The sequence below is a fragment of the Balaenoptera physalus genome, assembly GCF_965194825.1.
Source record: "Balaenoptera physalus genome assembly, chromosome: 7".
In the NCBI taxonomy this organism is placed as follows: domain Eukaryota; kingdom Metazoa; phylum Chordata; class Mammalia; order Artiodactyla; family Balaenopteridae; genus Balaenoptera; species Balaenoptera physalus.
Window position 1 is genome coordinate 48,974,733 of NC_138886.1, and position 21,166 is coordinate 48,995,898.

General features: G+C 41.3%; 1 protein-coding gene across 17 annotated transcripts in view; it reads left to right on the plus strand.

Annotated features, from left to right (window-relative positions):
• Nucleotides 1-20,523, plus strand: part of TRPM3 (transient receptor potential cation channel subfamily M member 3) — a 926,458-nt gene extending 905,935 nt beyond the window's left edge. For 16 of the 17 annotated variants that reach the window (XM_082470822.1, XM_082470807.1, XM_082470816.1 and 13 more), the window contains 3 exons: nt 75-274; nt 2,241-2,373; nt 12,146-20,523. In XM_082470822.1, coding sequence (XP_082326948.1) covers nt 75-274; nt 2,241-2,373; nt 12,146-13,598 — 1,786 coding nt within the window. In that variant the 3' untranslated portion in view covers nt 13,599-20,523. The remainder of the gene's footprint in view (nt 1-74; nt 275-2,240; nt 2,374-12,145) is intronic. The other variant, XM_082470810.1, reaches the window with a different exon arrangement.
• Nucleotides 20,524-21,166: the final 643 nt, after the last annotated feature.

Consider the following 21,166-nt stretch of genomic DNA (forward strand, 5'->3'; position numbering starts at 1 on the left):
GAGGCAGGAGCGGGGCATGACGCTCCAGAAAGCAGGGGTGTTCCTCACTTGATTCTCTCTGGTCTCTATTTCAGCAATACATTTTTTGAGGTAAAATCAATATCCAACCAAGTGTGGAAGTTTCAGAGGTATCAGCTCATCATGACTTTCCATGAAAGGCCCGTTCTGCCCCCACCTCTGATCATATTCAGCCACATGACCATGATATTCCAGCACCTGTGTTGCCGATGGAGAAAACACGAGAGTGACCCAGATGAAAGGGACTATGGCCTGAGTAAGCTTTGAGTGACCACCCCCCGCAACTATAGAGCAGAAATCCCCACCACGTCTATAGGTGGTCATGGAGGACCACTGGGCACCTGGTTCCTCCTACTTCCTGCCCACAGCTCCGAAGACTTGGGAGGGATGGGAGGGTATGCGTGATGAGAAATGGTGCTGGAAGGAAGACAGGAGAGGCTGAAAGCGAGCATTCTTAGCCTCACACCTTTCTTAGTGAGATAAAACCAGGCTCTAGCAGGGCTGTTTTAGCACCTTCATAGGTTCTAAGCTTCTTACTTTACAGACATCCCACCACAAGATATATCAACCATGTTAATATGCTCCCAATGCTGCAGTATATATAATTTAAGTATCCTGACATGAGTTGAGTTGTAGGTGACTAAGTTTGATTTTCCATGGTCATTTTTGGACCTATCATGTTTTTAGGTCTTACACATTTCCCAAGCCTTAAGGGTTGTGCCTATATGGCTTCATGAGGAAACCAGTCCTGCTTTCCATGATTCCAAGGACAAAAAAAAAGACCCTCCACCAACCACCTTCTAGCCCAGTGTTTCTAGAAGGAGATTAGATTGACATTGGGGTGGAGTAATTCTTCATTATATAGGATTGTTCCACATATTGCAGGAGATTTAGCACATCCGGCCTGCACACATTGAATACTAATAGCTCCTGCAGATTCATAAATGTCCCCTGGGTACCACCCACAGTTAAGAACCATTGGGAATCCAGCCCCCATAGAAGCAACCTACCGTGATTTCTCAAAGTGTGTCAAATAGACCACCTACACTAAATCTACTGAACCAGAGCCTCTAGGATTGTGGCCCAAGAATTACCTCCAGGTGATCACTAGTGCAACTAAAGTTTGAAACCAAAGCCACTTAATAATCAACTGCTTCTCTAAGTCTGAAGCTTTTAACAACTTCTCTGACACAGCAATGCCTCACTTCTTTCGAGACATTAAAATTGGAATGTTGGAGAGGGGTTAAGAATTCCAAAATTCACTGTTTCCATTTGAAACACCCATTTAGGCAAGTAGAAAGCTCGGGGAGAAAAGGTTCAGATTTCCACTGGGCTCTTTCTACCACTGAATCAGTTATGAATTTGTTTACCAGCTATAAACAGAAAACCAGACTAACAGTAACACAAATACGTAAGGTTTTACTTTTCTCACACAACAAAAAGTGAAACGGTAAATAAATAGCCCAGAGTTCAACAATGACTCACTGAAGTCAAAGACCCCAAGTCCTATTTTTAGGCTCAGCTGTTCCTTGTCACACTGTCTTGTCTCATGGTAGCAAAATAGCTGCTGCACTTCCAGTCTTCACATTCATGTTCAGGGCAGAAAGAAGCATGAAGGTGAAAAACGGTAGAAAGAAGCAGCCACATACTTATAGTTTATCAAAGCAAAATCTCTTCTCAATACACAACCCTTTCCTGCAGCAGGTTTTTTTTGTTCCTTGAGCCAAACTGGGTCTCATGGTTGTTGCTAGCTTGAAGGGACACTGGAAACATGTGTATTTGGCTTTCCAGTCTCAGTAGTGGGAAAAGGGAAAAGGGAAATTGGGTTGCAAAGGGCCTTTAGTAAGGTGAATGAACAATGTCTTGTCTGCCACACTCCTCAGCCCAGAAGTTGAGTTTTCAAGAAACCTCCATTCTCTGCATAGCTCCCCTTTCCTTTATTTAGCTACATTCTTGTCCTTACAATATATATAATTCTAACTGGTCTCTGCAGTAAACCAGGTATACTCAGGTGAGCTTCAGAGACCCATAATGAATCTAACACAGAGAAAGAGGACAGTGACGCAAGTTGCCTGACCAGATTTGGATTTAGTTTGAGACTCAGTGAAGAATCTGGGCCCCATTCCCTAACCTTGAGTTAGATTAGGAATGTCATTAGACCCACAAGTCAGGTGCCATCGCTTTTACTTCTCTGCCTCATATCTCTCATTTCTTTTCCACAGAGCTCTTCATAACTGATGATGAGCTCAAGAAAGTACATGATTTTGAAGAGCAGTGCATAGAGGAATATTTCAGAGAAAAGGATGACCGCTTCAACTCGTCCAATGATGAGAGGATACGAGTGACTTCAGAAAGGTGTGTTCCCACGGGCACATGCCTCCTGGGGATGTTTTATACCATGGCATGCCTTATCAATTGATTTTGTTTGCAGGGCCGCAAAAAAACAGAGACCCCATTGTGCTTATTTTTATTGTCCAAGAAATCATTGAGCTTATGAGAGAACAGAATGTTGTCTGAAATGTCTATAGATCAAAGTCCCAGACTTATAGACCCTAGACTTCTCTAGCAGGCAGTAGCAGCTGCCTTCCCGGACACTAGAGATTGTTGAGTCCAGGACAGGGCAAGAGTTGTTGCTGGCTCAGACCAGAAATTGGAAAGTTCTGACACAGACATAAACCAAGAGAGACCCAGCCCAACTCAAGGCTCTCCATCAAGTTTGTGTTTCATATAGATCACTGAGCTTCTTCTCCAAAGGTGAGGATGGTCCTAGCGCCTGGCTTATATGGGTGCCCAATACCTTCTGAATAAACAATAGCAAGAGACTTGTGAATTAGCTAGAATAATGGTTGAGGGTTTTTTTTTTTTCAATTGTTTTGTTTTTTTCTTCTTATAGAACAAGATAAAAGCAAAGAAATAAAAGCAGATTTTTTACTTACTTATTATGTAATTTTAGATCTCATTGGCCCCAAATAGTTTTGTAGACCAGTAGGGCTGTAAGAAAAAAATCTCAAAATGAAGAGAAGAGAATCCTTTAAAGTTAATAAATATGTTTATGTAAATGAACTTACATTTTCTTATTTTCCCCATTTTGCTGTAGACTGATACAAACTTCATTCCAGGCTGGCACTCAGAACCCAGCATTTAGGAACTACTCTTCTAAAGAACACCCCGAGTGTTACAAAGCATTAGTGTAACTTTAAATTTTAAGCACTCTCAATATAAAGATGGCAGAAGCAAATTATAAATAATGGGAAAAGGATGGTATACTGATGACTTCAGACGATATATGACTCAGACTACTAAGATTTGAGTCAGTTGCCTCTAGTTTTCATGAAATGGCATTCTGTCTGTTTACCCATGTCATACATTTTCTCTAGTGGCTCTGTAGAAATTACACAAATGGCATTTTTCTGTCCCTGGCCCTTTATTTCTTTAAAGAATGCAGTCTAGATAAGTGAGTATATACACATATGCCATTGAGTGATTGTATCCATAGGTAGCCAGCCAATATTAATAAAGTTTAAAGCCATGGACAGATTTTATACACATCTGTCATTGCAAAATAGAGCATTTTATGATGACATGGTGTGAAGCAATTTTCCAGCAAACAGAGGAAGGAGCTGCAAATCTAAAGATCTCTCTCATGCTGAGGCCTTGAAAAAGCTATTTATTAATGGACATACAGCCACGTGGTTCCCAGAAAATTGTGCCCTGTGGACACATTGTCCATTGCTCAGACATATTTCCAAAGCATATGTCCAGGGGCCTTTGAAATGCTTTTTGGATTCAGAAAACCACAGACCTGGGAGGAAAGAAAGGTAGGGGAAGGAGTGTTAAGATGCAAGGAAGTCTTTGTCTTTCTTTCTGGGGAACTAGAATGAGAGGTACAGACGCCAGGGCATGTAAACTGTGACCTTGTCACCAATTCCTTTTGGATGGAAACATAAAGGAACTATAGCACCTCCAACTAAGGCTCTCACCCCACACCTACAAACGCTTCCAGGAGACTTCTTCCCCCAAGGCCCTATTCTTCTGTGGGTGGTTACAGAGCCCCACCCTTCAGAGCGTGACCAAGATGAACAATTCCCAGAAATCAGGACAGCGTGCAGGCCCACCCTCCCTGTGTCCCAGGCGTTAGCTGACCTCCTGGAGTAACATTGGCCTAGAGGACCAGGACGAGTTCACAGCCAAGCCCAGGTGCCAGAGAAGTGAACTTAAGCCCAGGCCTCATTCTGCTTCTGTTGCTTCTGTCTGTGTTTATTTGAGGTTTTGCTTTTGTTGTTGGTGGTGGTAGTCTTGGTTTGTTTTGCATTTGTAAATGTACCCGAAAATAACATCTTTAAACACTAGGATTATACTCAGCACAATAGAAGCACCACGAGGTGCATAAGGGAATCAACCAAGGGAAGAGTGGGTCCATGTTACCAATCTCACACATTCTCTAGGCCGTGTCCTTTCTAAGTGGAGTGGCGTGCGAAATCACCTGTCCTGTTTTACATTAGCTAGCTAGATGGATAGATGGATAGATAGATGGGTAGAAAGTGATAAATAGATAAATATGTATAAACACACATTTGAATACATATGTTAAATGTATATAAGTTGACTGTGCACATTCTATATAGTATATAAAATATTTTATAATTTTCTCTTCATATTAGATAACCTCAATACAGAGATTTGAAATCAGAAAAATTAAGAGCTGGTTCTTTGCTCTACTAAAAACTTGGGAAAAGGGTTTTTTCACGTAGTGAGCCCCATGCTTCTCCCCCTGCTACTGCCTTTAAAATACAATTTATTTATTCTTGTTCTATTTGCATGAATCTTTTTAGAAATACAAAGATACTTCCATAATTGTCTATTTAAATGGATCATTATTAAATCATATTTTTGTCACCAAATGGTATGTATAGGGCTCAATACAATATTCAGGAGATCATTAACACCTTGGAGGAACTTGATCCTGAAAACTCCTTGGCTTTCCCATTTTTATATAGCAATGACCATGATGTATCTAAAGCAGTACTGTTCCAGAATATAATGAGCTAATTGATTGTAACCAGTGCCCTCACTTATTTGGGACAATATCTAGCTGGTGATAATTATATTAAAATAACCAAATTTTTAAGCTATTAAGCAACATTGGTGACTGGCTTCTTTTCTGAGGATTTTTTGACTATTGGCTGAAGATAACCAATCCTTGGAGTTTGTTCCATCAAATTCTGTGCTCATCATCCTTTAACTAGTTCAGTTCTGTTTCAGTACATGCATACTGGACCTTTACTGTATACCAGACAATAAGGCAGGACCCTGTCCTCAAAAAACACAGTCTCATTGAGTTCCAGTGTACACCCAAGGCAGGAACAGCCAGAAACATCTAACTCAGTGTTGTCAAACTTTAGAAGGCCTGAAAATCATCTGGAAGGCTTGTTACTACACAGGTTGCTGGGCATCCGTCCCCACTCTGGGTTTCTGATTCACTATGTCTAAGGTGGGGCCTGAGAATTTGCATTTCTAACAAGTTCCCAGGTGATGCTGATGCTGGTTCTGGACCACACTTTGGGGACCACTAATAGAATACGATGCACAAGATAAAAGTTAAAGTAGGAGAGGACGGTGCAAAATTATTCACTGTGGAACATAGAAAATTCGGCACCTTACATTCAGAATAAGTTCGGGAGGTCAGTGAATACAGATTACTTGTACCCAAAGCAGTATTTCTCCCACACACCTGACCAACAGCACTTTGACAAGCATGTACTGAGCAGGGCCTGTGTTAGGGGTGGGGATATAAGGACTTTGCTTTGAAAGAATGCATAGTCGTTACACTCAGCCTCTATTTGAGCACCTCCTAGAAAGAAGAGAAATTGCCTTAGATACCAGCCTTATGAATAAATACAGAAAAAAATTAAATTCATTTCTCTCTGAGAAAGTATTTTACATAGGTGAAGATCACTATCATCTCCCCACTTTGCTTTGTCTTTTCTAAACTAAATATCCCAAGATCTTTTAACCACTTACCATGCATACAGCAGGTCTCCCACTACCCTGCTTACTTTCTCAGTATGCACTTTAAATTGTCAACGTCACCCTTTAAATGTGGTCTCTAAATGGAACTTAATTCTGTGTTTTAGTTAGAGCCTAGATTCAATTCCTTTATTCATTTATTTACTGTTTTTATCATCTACTATATGCTAGGCTAATAATCATAGAGTACAATAGAACAAGCAGTTCTTTTCATGTTACAAGAGAAGGAACACAGTATAATGGAAAGATTTTAATACTAATTCTGCAGTAACTAGCTGTGTGACCTTGAACAAGTTACTTAACTTCTCTGAACCTATGTCCCCATCTGTAAAATGAAGTATTAATACCTAACTGTAGAATCTTAAAAATTATTGAGATAACATATATGAGATATTATGCTTTCAGTAACTGTTAGTTATTGTTTGATCCATACATTTTATTTGCTATGAGATTGCATTACAATCATAGCAGCCAAGCCATGTCTTTGGTTCAGAGTGAAACTACAATTAATTAAAACCAGGGCTTTTTCACGTGAGCTAATTCAAATATCCTCAAACCTCTTCTTGTGAAATGTTTGTTTTTAACCTAAAATCAAGACTTAACATCCATCGCTGTGAAATTTTTCTTTAATTTGTTCCCCCTTTGGCTCATTATTCTAGCATTTTTAAGGACAACTTTGGATCCTGATTTTATCATCAGTCTATTAATTTTTCATCCTATTCTTTTTATATCATTGTTTGCTTGATAAGCATACCTACTATGCCTTCAACATAATCCACCAAAATGTCACCAGCACAGATCAGGTGAACCAAGACAGAACTAAGATATTGCATGACTCCAAAAAATACCTCTCATGGCGACATCGGCCCATTGGTTAATCAGGCAGCCAGGTGTCCACATTTCTGTAGTCACTCCAGTGTGTCAACCTCCCTTCTAAAATCACAATGTACTTCATCAAAAGTATTGTGCATCTGTGTCTCTCTATTAGTCTAGACTATCAAAAGAGAGACAAGATTAACATTGTAATTTTGAGCCCATGTAGTCTCGTGTTAACTAATCCTATCTCTTTAAAGTACTCAAAAGATACCATCTGCTTAATTACCTACGACTAAGCCATTCTGTAATGCTGCCTAGAATTGATGTCAAACTCCCATAATTCCTAGAATCCAGGAATGTTGAATGTCAGGAAAACATTTCCTATCTGCAGTCTCCTGGCATTTCTTTTCTTTTTTTTTTTTTTTTTAATTAATTTATTTATTTTGGCTGCGTTGGGTCTTTGTTGCTGCACACGTGCTTTCTCTAGTTGCTGTGAGCAGTGGGCTACTCTTCATTGCAGTTCGCGAGCTTCTCATTGCGGTGGCTTCTCTCGTTGTGGAGCATGGGCTCTAGGCGCACAGGCTTTAGTAGTTGTGGCACGCGGTCTCAGTAGTTGTGGCTTGCAGGCTCTAGAGCGCAGGTTCAGTAGTTGTGGCCCACGGGCTTAGTTGCTCCACAGCATGTGGGATCTTCCCGGACCAGGGATCGTACCCATGTCCCCTGAATTGGCAGGTGGATTCTTAACCACTGCGCCCCCAGGGAAGTCCCCGGCATTTCTTTTTACTTCCCTTTGGTTTTTAAGGGTCACGTACATTTTCTGTTGATCAGAGACGGAAGTTCTTTTCTGGTTCTTTTAACTCATTTAAAGCAGAATTTGCAAACTGGTTGCTCATGGGCAGCATCTGCCCACAGAGGGCTGTTGTGTTGAGCTTGCAGTGATTGTTAAAATTCACTCCGAATGCCTTTGGACTGGGTGTGCTCTCTGCTGCCACAGAATCCTTGCCTCTGTTCTCTTGCCTGCTTCACCTACTTACTTGATCTGCCCTTCTATAGGCATTTGATTCTCAGACCCCTAACTTAAAGCTTCCAGTTAATCCTCACCATCACCCCACCCGTAGGGCCCCACCTGTCAGAAGTTTCAGTTTGAATTTTCTCCTTGACAGTAACAATTTAAGCAAACTGGGATATACATTATTCCTTGTTGTCATCTTTTAATCTAACATTATCCTTCCCAGACCAATGGGCTCTATACCCTTTTTTCACTTCACCTAGATCCAAAAAGTATTAGACAATGACTATTAATAGTGTATACAACTTATAATTTTTCATAACAGAGAGGAATAACTTAGGATATATGAAATTTATAAATAATCCAAAAATAATGTAAGCCAAAAAAATGAGCTTCACCCACTTGCCACCATGACTTTTTCTAAAACTGATCTTTGATATCTCCATTGATAGAACCAAGTTTAAACCTTTCTCCCTGTTTTTGGTTAGTGAGAAGGATTACTGCCCCAAAGGGAAGGGTAGGTGACCCTAAAGGACTTAAATAATTCACAAATTAGGTATCAGTCTGTGGATAAGCAAGAGTTAGCTTTAGCTGCTCTGCATCGTTGCCTTTGACCTGAAAACCTGTGTCAGTATACCCTTTTTCCCCCCCGCAAGAGTCCCCACAATTGGGTTCATGTGTTCTGGGGTTGTTTTTGCTCTTCATCCTACACCCATTCTACTGCTAGCACTCCAGGGAATATTTGAAATTTAGAGCAGGCATGGTCTGCCAATTCTCTTTTTCCTTTTACCATATTTGCTTTAACTACATTTTGAGGTTATCAGAAAAGAAGATGAATTTCTGGAAGGTAATACAATAATCCTTAAGAAGTTACATATTGAAGTTGAAATTTTCTGTGCCACCAGAATCTTCTTTTGAATGCCCTTTTCCTTATCACACTGGCTGTTAGAGGCTGGTTGTTTTACTACCTGGTTTTTGTTTGTTTGTTTGTTTTACCAGCCTATTGAGTCCTCTCTAATGGGCTCCTTGCTGTCACTTTCTTGGCCTCCCGGGAACAGGAGCCACCTCACATCTTTCCAGGGTTCTGTTGGGTCCCTATTGTGATTGCCTTGTGAGTTATTCTGAAATAAGCCATGCAAGGTCTGGAGATTTGAAAGAGGGAAAGAAAAATAAAGTGTTCCTTCATACAACATCTTCCTTTCCACAGTTCCTTCTTCTTTTCTTACGTAGTCACTTCCCATATCTATCTCGTTAAGGATTCTTATTGATCCTTAAGTTCTTATAATTCTTATCTCCATTTTATCTCCTGATTTATTTGACTGGAGTCAGCTCCTAGAAACTACAATCATGACTCGAAACTCTCGGTTTGTTCCTCAGACCTATTTTTATCTGTGATGCGTGCCCATTTGCAAATAACTTCTCAAGAATTCTTTTTTAAAGATTAAGAGAAGTACTCTATTTATGGAACAAGCATATGTAAACTTGACTCTAGGAACGTTTATTCTTTTATAACTCCTACATTAAACCCCTATCAGTTATATCCGTGCTCTAATTGATGATATAACTAGGTGGTTAAACACATCTAGAATTCTGAAAGGAAATGGATCAAACAGTCCTTTTTTTTTTTCTTTTTTAAATTCAAATCTTACATTCCAAAGCACCTCAGAGCCCACAGCAGAGTTAAGATTTGGTGAAGAATAGCTCCTTGGCCCTGTTCTAGCAGGCTTTCCTCCCCTACTTCCATCCCCTGGAGCCATGCTTCTTTATCTTTGCTCTTGAGGCTCCACTGGGCACCTCCTTGCTTTCCCGGACGACCCTCTTCCTCCTTGTACCTCCTCTCTCTTCCTCCCATCCCCTTGGGCTCCTTAGTTTCTGGGTTCCATTTATTCCCCACAACCAAGTCCTTAGTCTTCAATTGCCTCTTGGTGCCTTAGCTTGGCCTCTCACCTGCTAGTTTTCTCTGCAGTATTGGATCCAGGGGCTAAAGCAAGGTGGGATGCAGGGAGGGGAGGGTCCCACAGTGCAGGGAGATAGCTCACCATGCTCAAACCAATGATCGCATGCAGTTATGCTCAGAGAGCATCTTTATTTCTTTCCATACCGACCTTGTATACACCAGACTCCAGGAAAGGGCAGGAGAGGGAGGAAGAAAACTATCCTGCCTTTCGTTACTCTGCCAACACTAAAAAGCTAGGTGGACCCAGTACCTAGAGTATCCAAAACAAAACTCCTCATTCTATAGAAATGTGCCATCTGTCCTTCTCTTGACTTTAATGAAGAAGTGTTTTTGTCCACTTACGCAAAGCTTATTGAATTACAAAAAAAATGAAATTGTAATACTTGAAAACTCCATAGGCTAGATGGTGAAGAAGTGAATTGTAAGTCTGTAAGACACACAAACTTATTATTGTAAGTAATTTGTTTCTCAGGCTATGTTTATACCACAAAACAAAGTGAAACAGAGGAAAGTTGAATTTTCCTTCTGAATCATCTGTGTTAGCTGAATGAATAACATTGTGTTTGCCAGACACAGAATTGCTCGATTTATAAGTCTTCTGGAAATACACCTGGGCATGATGGCAGAGTGTGCCTGGACCCTGGGAGGCTCTGGATTGGCTATGGAGCAGCACGAAGGAGCAAAAGAAAAAAATGTTCCCAAAGCAGGGCTCTTGAGAACAGTCCACAACCTTGGACCAGTGAAGGGAAGCTGAGAGGTAAAAGAGCAGAGTAGGTAGAGTGAGTTGGGAGGTTGTTGCTAAGAGAGGCAGAGATGGGCCCCAAGGCCGCAGCAGCAGAGAAGGAGGAGGAGGCTTTTAAAAGGCCTCAGGTCCCTCAGCGAGGGGGACCACATGCCTCTCATTTCATTCTGGCACTGAAACGTATAGTCTTCTCTGATAGAGGCACTGCTACTGTCAACCCACCGTCACCATCACCACCACCACCACCCCGGCTGGAGGGACCCAGGTCTGATGCCCACCGCTCTTCGTAATGCATGCAGCCATGTTCCTTTTCAGGGTCAGCAGTCAAGTGATTAGCTGTGCATATTGGAAGTATTGGAAAAGTATCTTTATCCTCCCCAAAAAAGTTGTGAATGGGTCTTATTTAGACTCTCCAAAAGATTTGCCTTTGGGCATCTAAAAGTGAAAGTTTGAGCTCAAACCAAAACTTGGCTTTGGTTTGTCCTTTCCAAGTTAATTTGAGCAGGTGAAAATGTGGCACAATTTTATTTTAAATGTGTGGTCTCTGTCTTTATAAATAAATGGCCAGGCAACCTATTAGACAGTTGAAATCAAGTTCATCACAGTGATTGACTCAGTGAACCTTTATTGACACCTGGCACGTATTGGGCTGGCAACACGGAAATGGGAACAGGAATATGAGGCAGATCACACGCCTAAGAATTTCCAGTAGGGAGGGTCAAGACCTGGAGAAATAACTGTAATATAAAGCATCTGTGATCAGCTACCCAGAGAGACAGAGAGAGAGGAGTAGGACTATTCATTTATTGATAGCCGCTCCAGAGTAATTTACCATAAATCACTCTATGTAATCTTGGCTGAATTTCTTGATGTTTGCTTTTCCTTTATTAATGAAAGGATTTGGTTAAATTAGATCAGCTCCAGGTGACTCAGTAACAGTACTATATCAGTTCCTCTGGAGGCACTCCATTCTAAAAGGATTGTTGTGAATAACAACAACAACAAAAGATTATTATATAAAGGCAAAATAAACATAATCCCAGTCCATAGAATACAAATTTAAATGTACACTGCAGTAAGAACAGCTACATTCTGCAGTTCCACTGCAAAATTCTGGGTAAAGTTATCCAAATGTAACATGCTCATTTTGTTGGTGACTGATAAGCCAACACCCTAATACTTATTTAGGTCATTGAACCCTGCCCCAAGCCACAGCAAAGCCAGGAGGGTGAGCAAAGGTGGGACTTTGGCCCACTTTACTTCAAGAAGAACTACTCAACTTTGGTGTTTATTTATTGGGATTGAGCATTAATTTTCACCGAGGGAAAAGGGGATTAGTAGCTAAAAACCGCCGGATTCAGTAATCTCTAAAGCCTCTTCCAGCTCCAGAAGATGGAGAGTCTGTGATTCTCAGTGGCAGGGTCACTGCCATCCTCTCCTCCCCAGCCCCCTTAGTTTCCCTCCAGTGGGACAGCGAGGGCACCGAGTCTGGGTGCAACTGTGATCCCCTCCGTGCTCTCCAGCCTCCCACAGAGAAACCAGCCCCAAGTGACTCTGGTTCTCTTTTCCCTCCCAGGGTGGAGAACATGTCCATGCGGCTGGAGGAAGTCAACGAGAGAGAACACTGCATGAGGGCCTCGCTCCAGACCGTGGACATCCGGCTGGCACAGCTCGAGGACCTCATCGGGCGCATGGCTACAGCCCTGGAGCGCCTGACGGGTCTGGAGCGGGCCGAGTCCAACAAAATCCGCTCGCGGACCTCCTCAGACTGCACAGACGCAGCCTACATTGTCCGCCAGAGCAGCTTCAACAGCCAGGAGGGGAACACCTTCAAGCTCCAAGAGAGTATAGATCCTGCAGGTGAGGAGACCTTGTCCCCAACTTCTCCAACCCTAATGCCCCGTATGCGAAGCCATTCTTTCTATTCAGTCAATATGAAAGACAAAGGTGGGATAGAAAAGTTGGAGAGTCTTTTTAAAGAAAGGTCCCTGAGCCTACACCGGGCTACTAGTTCCCACTCTGTAGCAAAAGAATCCAAAGCTCCTGCAGCCCCTGCAAACACCCTGGCCATTGTTCCTGATTCCAGGAGACCGTCTTCATGTATAGACATCTATGTCTCTGCCATGGATGAGCTCCACTGTGATATAGACCCTCTGGACAATTCCATGAACATCCTAGGGCTGGGAGAGCCAAGCTTTTCGGCTCCAGTACCTTCCACAGCTCCTTCAAGTAGTGCCTATGCAACTCTTGCACCCACAGACAGACCTCCAAGCCGGAACATTGATTTCGAGGACATCACCTCCATGGACACTAAATCTTTTTCTTCAGACTATACCCACCACCCGGAATGCCAAAACCTGTGGGACACTGAGCCTCCGATGCACCACACCATTGAGCGTTCCAAAAGTAGCCGCTACCTAGCCACCGCCCCCTTTCTTCTAGAAGAGGCCCCCATCGTGAAATCTCACAGCTTTATGTTTTCTCCTTCGAGGAGCTATTATGCCAACCTTGGGGTGCCTGTGAAAACAGCAGAATACACAAGTATTACAGACTGTATTGACACAAGGTGTGTCAATGCCCCTCAAGTGATTGCTGACAGAGCCACCTTCCCGGGAGGTCTTGGAGGAAAAGTGGGGGACTCATCATGCTGCCATCCCGAACGAGAAGCAGAACTGAGTCACCCCAGCTCTGACAGTGAGGAGAATGAGGCCAAGGGCCGGAGAGCCGCCATTGCAGTACGCCCCCAGGAGGGTGATAATTCAGACAGAACCCTGTCCAACAACATCACAGTTCCCAGGATAGAGCGTGCCAACAGCTACTCAGCAGAGGAGCCAAGTGTGCCATATGCACACACCAGGAAGAGCTTCTCCATCAGTGACAAACTTGACAGGCAGCGGAACGCAGCAAGCCTGAGAAATGCCTTCCAGAGGAGTAAGTCCTCCAAACCAGAGGGCCGAGGGGACAGTCTGTCCATGAGGAGACTCTCCAGAACATCCGCTTTCCACAGCTTTGAAAGCAAACACAACTAAACCTTCTAATAAGCTTTGCAGGAGGCTCAAGAATCCAGCCCTAAAATTCTCCCCAAAATTCACCTGTTCCCCTTCCTTGAAACTTATCTGCTTTATTCTTAGCTGAGCAAAACAAATATTGCCTTGGGAGGTATTAACTCAAAGGTGACTTCTGGCCAGAGATCAAGAAAGCATTTGTTCTGGCCCAGTGCCAAACACGGGATTTAAGTCATGTTCACACTTGATGGGTAGGGAGGGGAAAGAGGGAGAAGAAGGGTTGAGGTGAATGTGTATCACTAGTCACTTCAGAAAGCCATGAGTTCTGGGAATGAATGGGGCTTCAAGCACTGTCCGTGCCAGGAGGCATCTTTCCATTTCTGACCATTATCAAGAGTTTTAGGATGCAGGGCTAAATTGCAAAAATAAAATAAAATAGCCAGCATACAAATGAGATATTCTAAACTTTCAATTCTGTTTTCTTTTCACATTGGCTCCATCACTGGTGACTGATGAAGAGCATCCTTTTTATTCAGTATAAGCCGGCAGCAAGCAGTTCTACCTAACGTCCCACATCCTTCTCATGCCAACACTTCTGTAATTGATCATTATAAAGAAAAAACAAGGTAACAGTCATAGTTCACCTGTCTCTTATATATTCGTTTCTGGTGCCACAACTTTTATCTTTTTTGAAGAAAATAAAGGGAAAAGAAATGCCTTTTTGTATTGCAATCCAAATGAAAGAAGAATTGATGCTAAAAACAAATGTCAAGTGGTTTATTATAAATAGTGGGCATTCAAGCATAGTCAAGCAAGCTCAGGATGAATGTAATTAAATAATTTTATATTTTTTAATTTATTTTGTATCTCACCTGTCTTCAGTGAAGCCACTCACTGAATATGTAATAGTGAACTTAAAAAAATAGTAGGCAGAACTCACCTAAAACTGCCATATGAGATACTATTATCTTCTCACCATCCATGTCATGTGTGATGCTCCTGTGTGACCTTCATCATTTGTATGAGTCTACCATGTCTTCTGAACGTCTCCAGGATGTAACTGCCAATTTCCTGCACCACTCATCACATGAGCATTTTGTATATGAATATCTGGTTACATGTGGATATTTTCATACCTAGAGTTTTGCCATTTAATCTGAGCTCAGCATAAATTTAATTGGAGTTTTTCAAGGGCTGGTATCTTTTTTATGGAATGTTCCAAAGCACTTTTTAAGGAAGTTTCAAAACCATAAATAACCTTAGAATTGACTGGGAGTTTGGTATCAACCCAAGCCATCAGTTGCAGGCATACCATGAATATTTTTCTTATACACAGAGTTATAAAAAAGATACAGTAGACTAAAATAGAAAAAAAACATGTAAAGAGTTCTGTAGTATATGCTGCTTATATACATATATATGCATTTACCCAGGGAGACATGTTAATATATAGTATATAAACAGACATATAGAGCTTTCTTAGAAGGCTTGGACTTTTCTATCACCTTGAGATATAACCAGGATTTTTTAATATCCAAGGAGTTCCATTGAAAGAGTTCATTATATTAAATTTTGACAGATGTTGAAATTATGAATTTTTTAAACCCTTATGACCTCAGCTTTTCCTTGTACCAAACTAGAACATGACTCACTGCCTTCCCTCTGCCCCTTTTTGTGCGGAAGCACTTGCTGTCATGACGTCTCATTTAGTCTGGTTTCTCCTACACAAAGCGATTATGCCAAGTACAATCAGAATAGACATGCCAGTCTAAGCCAGATAGTATTATGGACTCGAGAATACAGGCATATGTTTCTAGATCCGAGTCTGGATTTCAAGTGGGATAAAGAAATCTTGACCCTCAAATCTTCGGATTCCTATTTGGATCACTGATTTCAAAGCGAATCAAGATCTTTAAGGAAAAAGACTTAATGTCTCTGACCCCAAATACTACCTGGCTCTTTTGTTTCTCTGTAGTTATGAACTCCAAATTGTCTCACTATGTGAAATCAAGTAAGTACGTGGACAAAATCTCTAGCCTTTAAATATTTAAACAAAACCCAAAACCTTCTGCACAAGCTTTTCAGTTGTAGAGATAATGATGTGGCCACATATAAAGAATTAAAGAATTCCTTCTTCACTCCTTGGATTTAAGTGAATAAGAAATAAGTCACCAGAGTCCCTCATATATAATTGCTCTAGAAACACTTAATTTTTATTGAACTCCATATTGGCTATTTCCCCCTCAGCAAACACACATTTGAGAATAGATCAGTTGCCCTTAAACTTCCTTGAGTCACGAATCTCTATGAGGATCTAATGAAAGCTCTGGGCCCGCTTCCCAGAAAAAAATGTACATACGTGCAAAGTTGCAATATACCTTAAAGGGTTCATGCACCCCTGGTTCCATATTGATTGATAATGAGGAGGAGGAACCATGTTTGTTCATAATCAATGCAGTTGTAATAGGCACTTTACATTTCAAGACCATTTCTCTGTGACTCTCAGGAAGGCCAAGTCTCAGCACCAGAGTTTGAACCAAGATTTTGTTATTTTTGTTCCTTAGATTAGCTTTTGCTAGTCTGATGTACTTACATCCTAACACTTTGATGGTTTTACGTATGGAGCACATTTACAAAGCCAGAAGCCTCTCTAAATCTGTAGAGGAATCTAAGAAGGAGGTGAAATCATTATTCTTTGACCACAGAGCAGGATATCACAGCACCTCCAGAGCCTCATTCTGGACCAGATTGAAAGTAGGGGAAAGAAATTATGAGCATGCGTGTTTCCATTCATCGTGATTTCTGGAGAGAACTGAGCAGAACCTGGGAAACAAAGTATTTAACAGCCCTGACCTTGTGACTACCTGGTCCTTTTGTTGTGCATGAAAATGAAGTTCTTACATCTTTTGTGAAGTGTGTGAAATATATAAGCCAAATTTAAGTGACTTTAAACACAACCTGTGTAACTTTCATGAGCCATTTCTTTCCTCTGCACTTACATGTGTATTATGTTTCCACCCATTTCTTTCCATTTCTGGGTGTTCTGCACACCGACGTGGCATTGGTTCTGTGGCCTTGTACAGTCAGCTTGTGTCCAGCTCATTTATTTCACCATGTCCCTGATCGAGGGGACATTAATTACCTGTCTCTGTGAATTAAGCAGCCCGTGAGCAGCAAGTTACTGAGGAATGTAAATAAAGTCATAGAGCGCTCAAGGAAGTAATAGCTTTGGTTTAATCATATGCTTCTAAGGTGCCAATTTTTATATACTACTATATGTAATGATTTGTTCTAAATTACTCAGTCCTTTTGAAAAAAAAAAAAAGTAAGGATGTCTAATGAAAATGACCATGGAAATTCCTGATTAACCAACATACTTTATACTTATACTTAGAAACTCCCTCCTTAATGGATTTCAATGAAGCTGGAAAGCTTGAGTGTAATTGTCGTGACTAGTCTGAGTATTTCTCCAGCCAAAAGGTGTATTAGGGGTCAGAATGCAGCACTTTACAGAACTGGATTTTTTTTTAAGTCTAAGCTTCCAGGTCTAGGATATTATATAGCACTTTGAAAGTTCCCCCTTTAAAAAATATATATCAGAATAATCGAATGAGAAAAATGTACTTGCAAGAACACAAAATGTGTTTCTTCTGAATGTTTCAAATGTATTCTAAAAGACGGTTTCTATAGATAATATTATGGTAGATAACTGGATAGCACATTTTTTCTACTTTCTGAGGCTGTACAGTCTAATCTTTCTGAATGTTTGGGCTGTTTAACTTCTGTAATGATAATAAATATTATCCAGTCATCGATCATGCTATATCTATAGGCTATACCATTCGATGTGTGTGGGGCAATGCTGTATTATAAAACACATGTAAACATATATGTAACCCGTGTTTAACTCAGCATAGTTGTAGCATGTGGTTGTATTAATGAACGTTACAGGACAGCTTTATAATCATTTACAAATCTGTAACATTCAATAAAGAAGCACATGTTGCAAGGATTAATGATGTTCCCAATTCCATGTTATTTAGCATCCTCGTGAAATGGGCACTTTTGTTCCTGATCTGCTTTATGTCTTTCACATTCCCGTAGACCACTGTAAAATATTCGTATAAGCTGATGTGCATCTTCTAACCAGCCCTGCGAGCTGTGGTAGGCAAGTTGTGATTCTGTGAAAGACAAACTGGCATGTTATACAAAAGACTATATGACAAATGAACTGAAAATAGTATTTTAAGCTCCAGTTGAATTAGCTGTTTGTTTACATCTGCTAACCCAACGTGGAAGCAGTGTACAGTATTTTATAAATATGTTCATGTGGTAACACTGATATGTTTGTTTCTAGATAAAGTGATGCTAGTGTGTAGGTGGTTATATCCTTGTTCTAGATATTGCATTATAGCTCACTTTTCTTTAGTAATAGTAATGTGACTTAAATGAAGTAATCCCGCTCCAAATCCAGTCTTAATTTTGTGGCAACAAAATGCATGCACTGCTTTATGTGTTTCTTTTGACTTTTTAAAGGCACTTAACATTTTACTGTTGCCTGCTGTGACACTTAAACCAGTTAGGAACTCACTCAAAATGTCGGGCTTCTTACACTGTTTGGGGGTTATGTCCAGTTTTTTAAAATTAAAAACAAAAAAGCAACCAAGTATTTTTTATTATTTTTTTAAGCTCTGCACAAATAATATGGACTAAAGTATTAACCACAGGGCATATAGCCATGCGAGACCTGGATATAGCTAGCCAATACTAAGGTCTAGGTGTTGGTGTATCTGTGATATATGAAAGACATGTTTCTGATTCTTTAGGGCCATTAGGTGCAGATTGCTAAAACAGAGATGAGAGGGAGAAGTCCATTCGTGACAGTGTAGAAATCCACATATCAGTATGAATGAATCCAGTGGACAACATATGACCACGCTCCTACCTTGGGGCTTTTTTCACCTTCTATGTGAGCCTGGCCCAGGGGAGGGCGAGAGATGGGTGACTGGGTGTGTGATTGAGCACTGGGTGACTCTGAAGAGTTTGCCTTGTAAGGAAATCACCATTTCATTGTTAGAAGCCATTCAACATCTGGACAAGAGAGGAGCCAATTTGCACAATTTACACATCTTACAAATGATGACTTCTCAACGAGTAGAGAGAACTTTTCTCTCAGCCTGCACTGGCCTAAGCTTTCTCTCCTTTTTACCTGTCAAACAGTCTCTTTCTCAGATTGGAGTCAGCCAAAGGAGGGGTTGGTTCTGATTTAAGGAAAACAAGATTTTTTTTCCTTTTCTTTTGTAATTCGTTTGAGAATGTAGTTGTGTTACCTTTTCTCTGATGAATTCCTTGCACTGATCGCTGCTAATGAAATCAAGACATGACCGTGTCTACATGTCATCTAAGAGAGGAATTCGGTGGCCAAGTAATCCCGACGGCGGTAAGAGTGAGGTGAATTTTCCCTCCCCTAACTTACCTAGTCTACTGGCCCCATTAAACCTTCAGGCCATTGCCTGTTTACACAGTGTTGTGTGCTGGGAAGTGAAAAGGACATGTGTGGCCATAAGGCCATAGGCTTTCTGATGAACATCAATGCCAACCTTGACCCAGGCCTTCCTCTGGAGCAGGCAGCCTGCTGAGAGCTGTGGGACACAGAGGGGAGTTCAACCTTGTGCCTGGATGTACAGCCTTTTTCACCCCTTTAACTTTCTTCCTTTCTCTTGACCCAGCACAAGGTGTTTTTTGCCAGACCAGTTGACTCTTGCTCCTATTACCTCAATACCCTCTGGACACTGGCACAGTAAACTGAAACAGTGGTTACAAACATTCAGACTTTGTCCACCCCTCACCTTCCCACTGGCTTTTCATCCTCCCCGCAACTCTACCCCACATGCTCCTAACTTGGCTGGTGTTTGCATCAGCCTCATCAGTTCTTTGCCTGTCTGAATCCCAACCCTCACATCTTCACCCCAGCTTCTCACATGTCGTCAGCACCGGCCATCTGCACCTAGATTGTGGGGCTGCAAACTCAAATACGTGGAGAGGCTGGATCCAGAACACAAAGGTGTCAGTTGGGCTGGCGAAAGACAACAGGAAGAAGTAGGGTTTGTAGGGCACGAGAGAACATGTGTCCTGCTGCAAAGACATTCACATTCAGATGTGCAAGCACTGTGCTAGCCAAACAAACGTGTCTGCCAGCAGCTTTCAGTCCCAGAGGCAATAGTTTGGGACCTCTGAATCAGAGCCAACCAGGATCATATTCTTGATTCCAACTTAGTGAGTATATACACAAAATACACTGAAAATGGAGGCGGGAGGGAAAGAAACTCACCCTATTCAGGGTTCCTCCTGTTCTCCCAAATGATATGTGCATGTATATTTGCTAGCTGCATCTTTCTGGACCTAAACTCAGGATCTTTGTGAGGAAGATTCAGAAGAAGAGTACCGTAGCATTGTATTGAGGCTTGTCTGCTTCCTGTCACTACAGTGTCTGACCTGAGTTCTCACTGCTGCTCCTGCCGTGCAGAGCAAGCCGTGCAGTATACTGTACTCATCGCCGTTTCGTAGCACAGAACGTAGCCTCTCATTTGTAAACGTGCCAACCATAGTTTATAATGGGGAAAATTATTCAAATATCATTTTTAAATGAATTCCTATAAACAATTTTGCAGTTGGGTTTCTTAAAGACACATACATCTTTTCGTTCTTTGTGTATAGACAGACAGTGGTTTGCATATCTATCGACATTATAAATATATATAAATCCTTAGAGGAATTGTTCTTTTTTTAAAGGTCTCTTATTGGATTCACAGTGCACTTTGAGCTTGTTCGTTTAGATATATAATTCAAAGCAGAAGTTGGCAGATACTACGGGAGAAACTTTCTGAAATTTCTGTAACAAATGTTTTGCAATAAAAAAAAGAGAAAAACTCAGTAGTTCAAAACATGACTTGGACTTCCTTGTGCATTTATTTGCCACCATGTGATCTCTACCATTCTCATGCCAAGAATTGTTGGGGTACAGAGAGACAATTGCCTTGGGCTCCATAAATTACTTGTAGAGCAGAGGCTGCAACTGGTGGTCTGTGGGTCATATCTGGCCAGCAGAGAAGGGGTGTTGTTGTCCAGCACAAGTATTTTCACTTCAAAGAATAGCGGAAAGAGAAATTGCAGAACACATATATGTACAATCTTTTATTTTAAAAAATATTTGTTGAGCACCTACTCTGTGCCCAGTAGCGTGCCAAGGTGAATAACACAGGCAAAGGCCCTACCCCTGTGGAGTTTTAAATCTAACTGTAATAAAGTGTAATCATATATAGTTTTGTAATTACCATTTCGCCGCCTAAGAAATAGAGCATGAAAAGTAAGAATCTATAGGTTCAGAGGAGTGACAGTGCTCTGTGTCTCAGGGCAAGGAAGGCCCTATGGGGTAGGCTACACCAGAATGTGCCCTGAAGAGCAAGGGGAGTTTAACTAGCCGATACGAGGAGGACATTCCACGTAAGGGGGACATTTTTTTTTTTAATTGATGCATAGTCACTGTACAATACGGTATAAGCTACAGGTGTACAATATAGTGATTCACAATT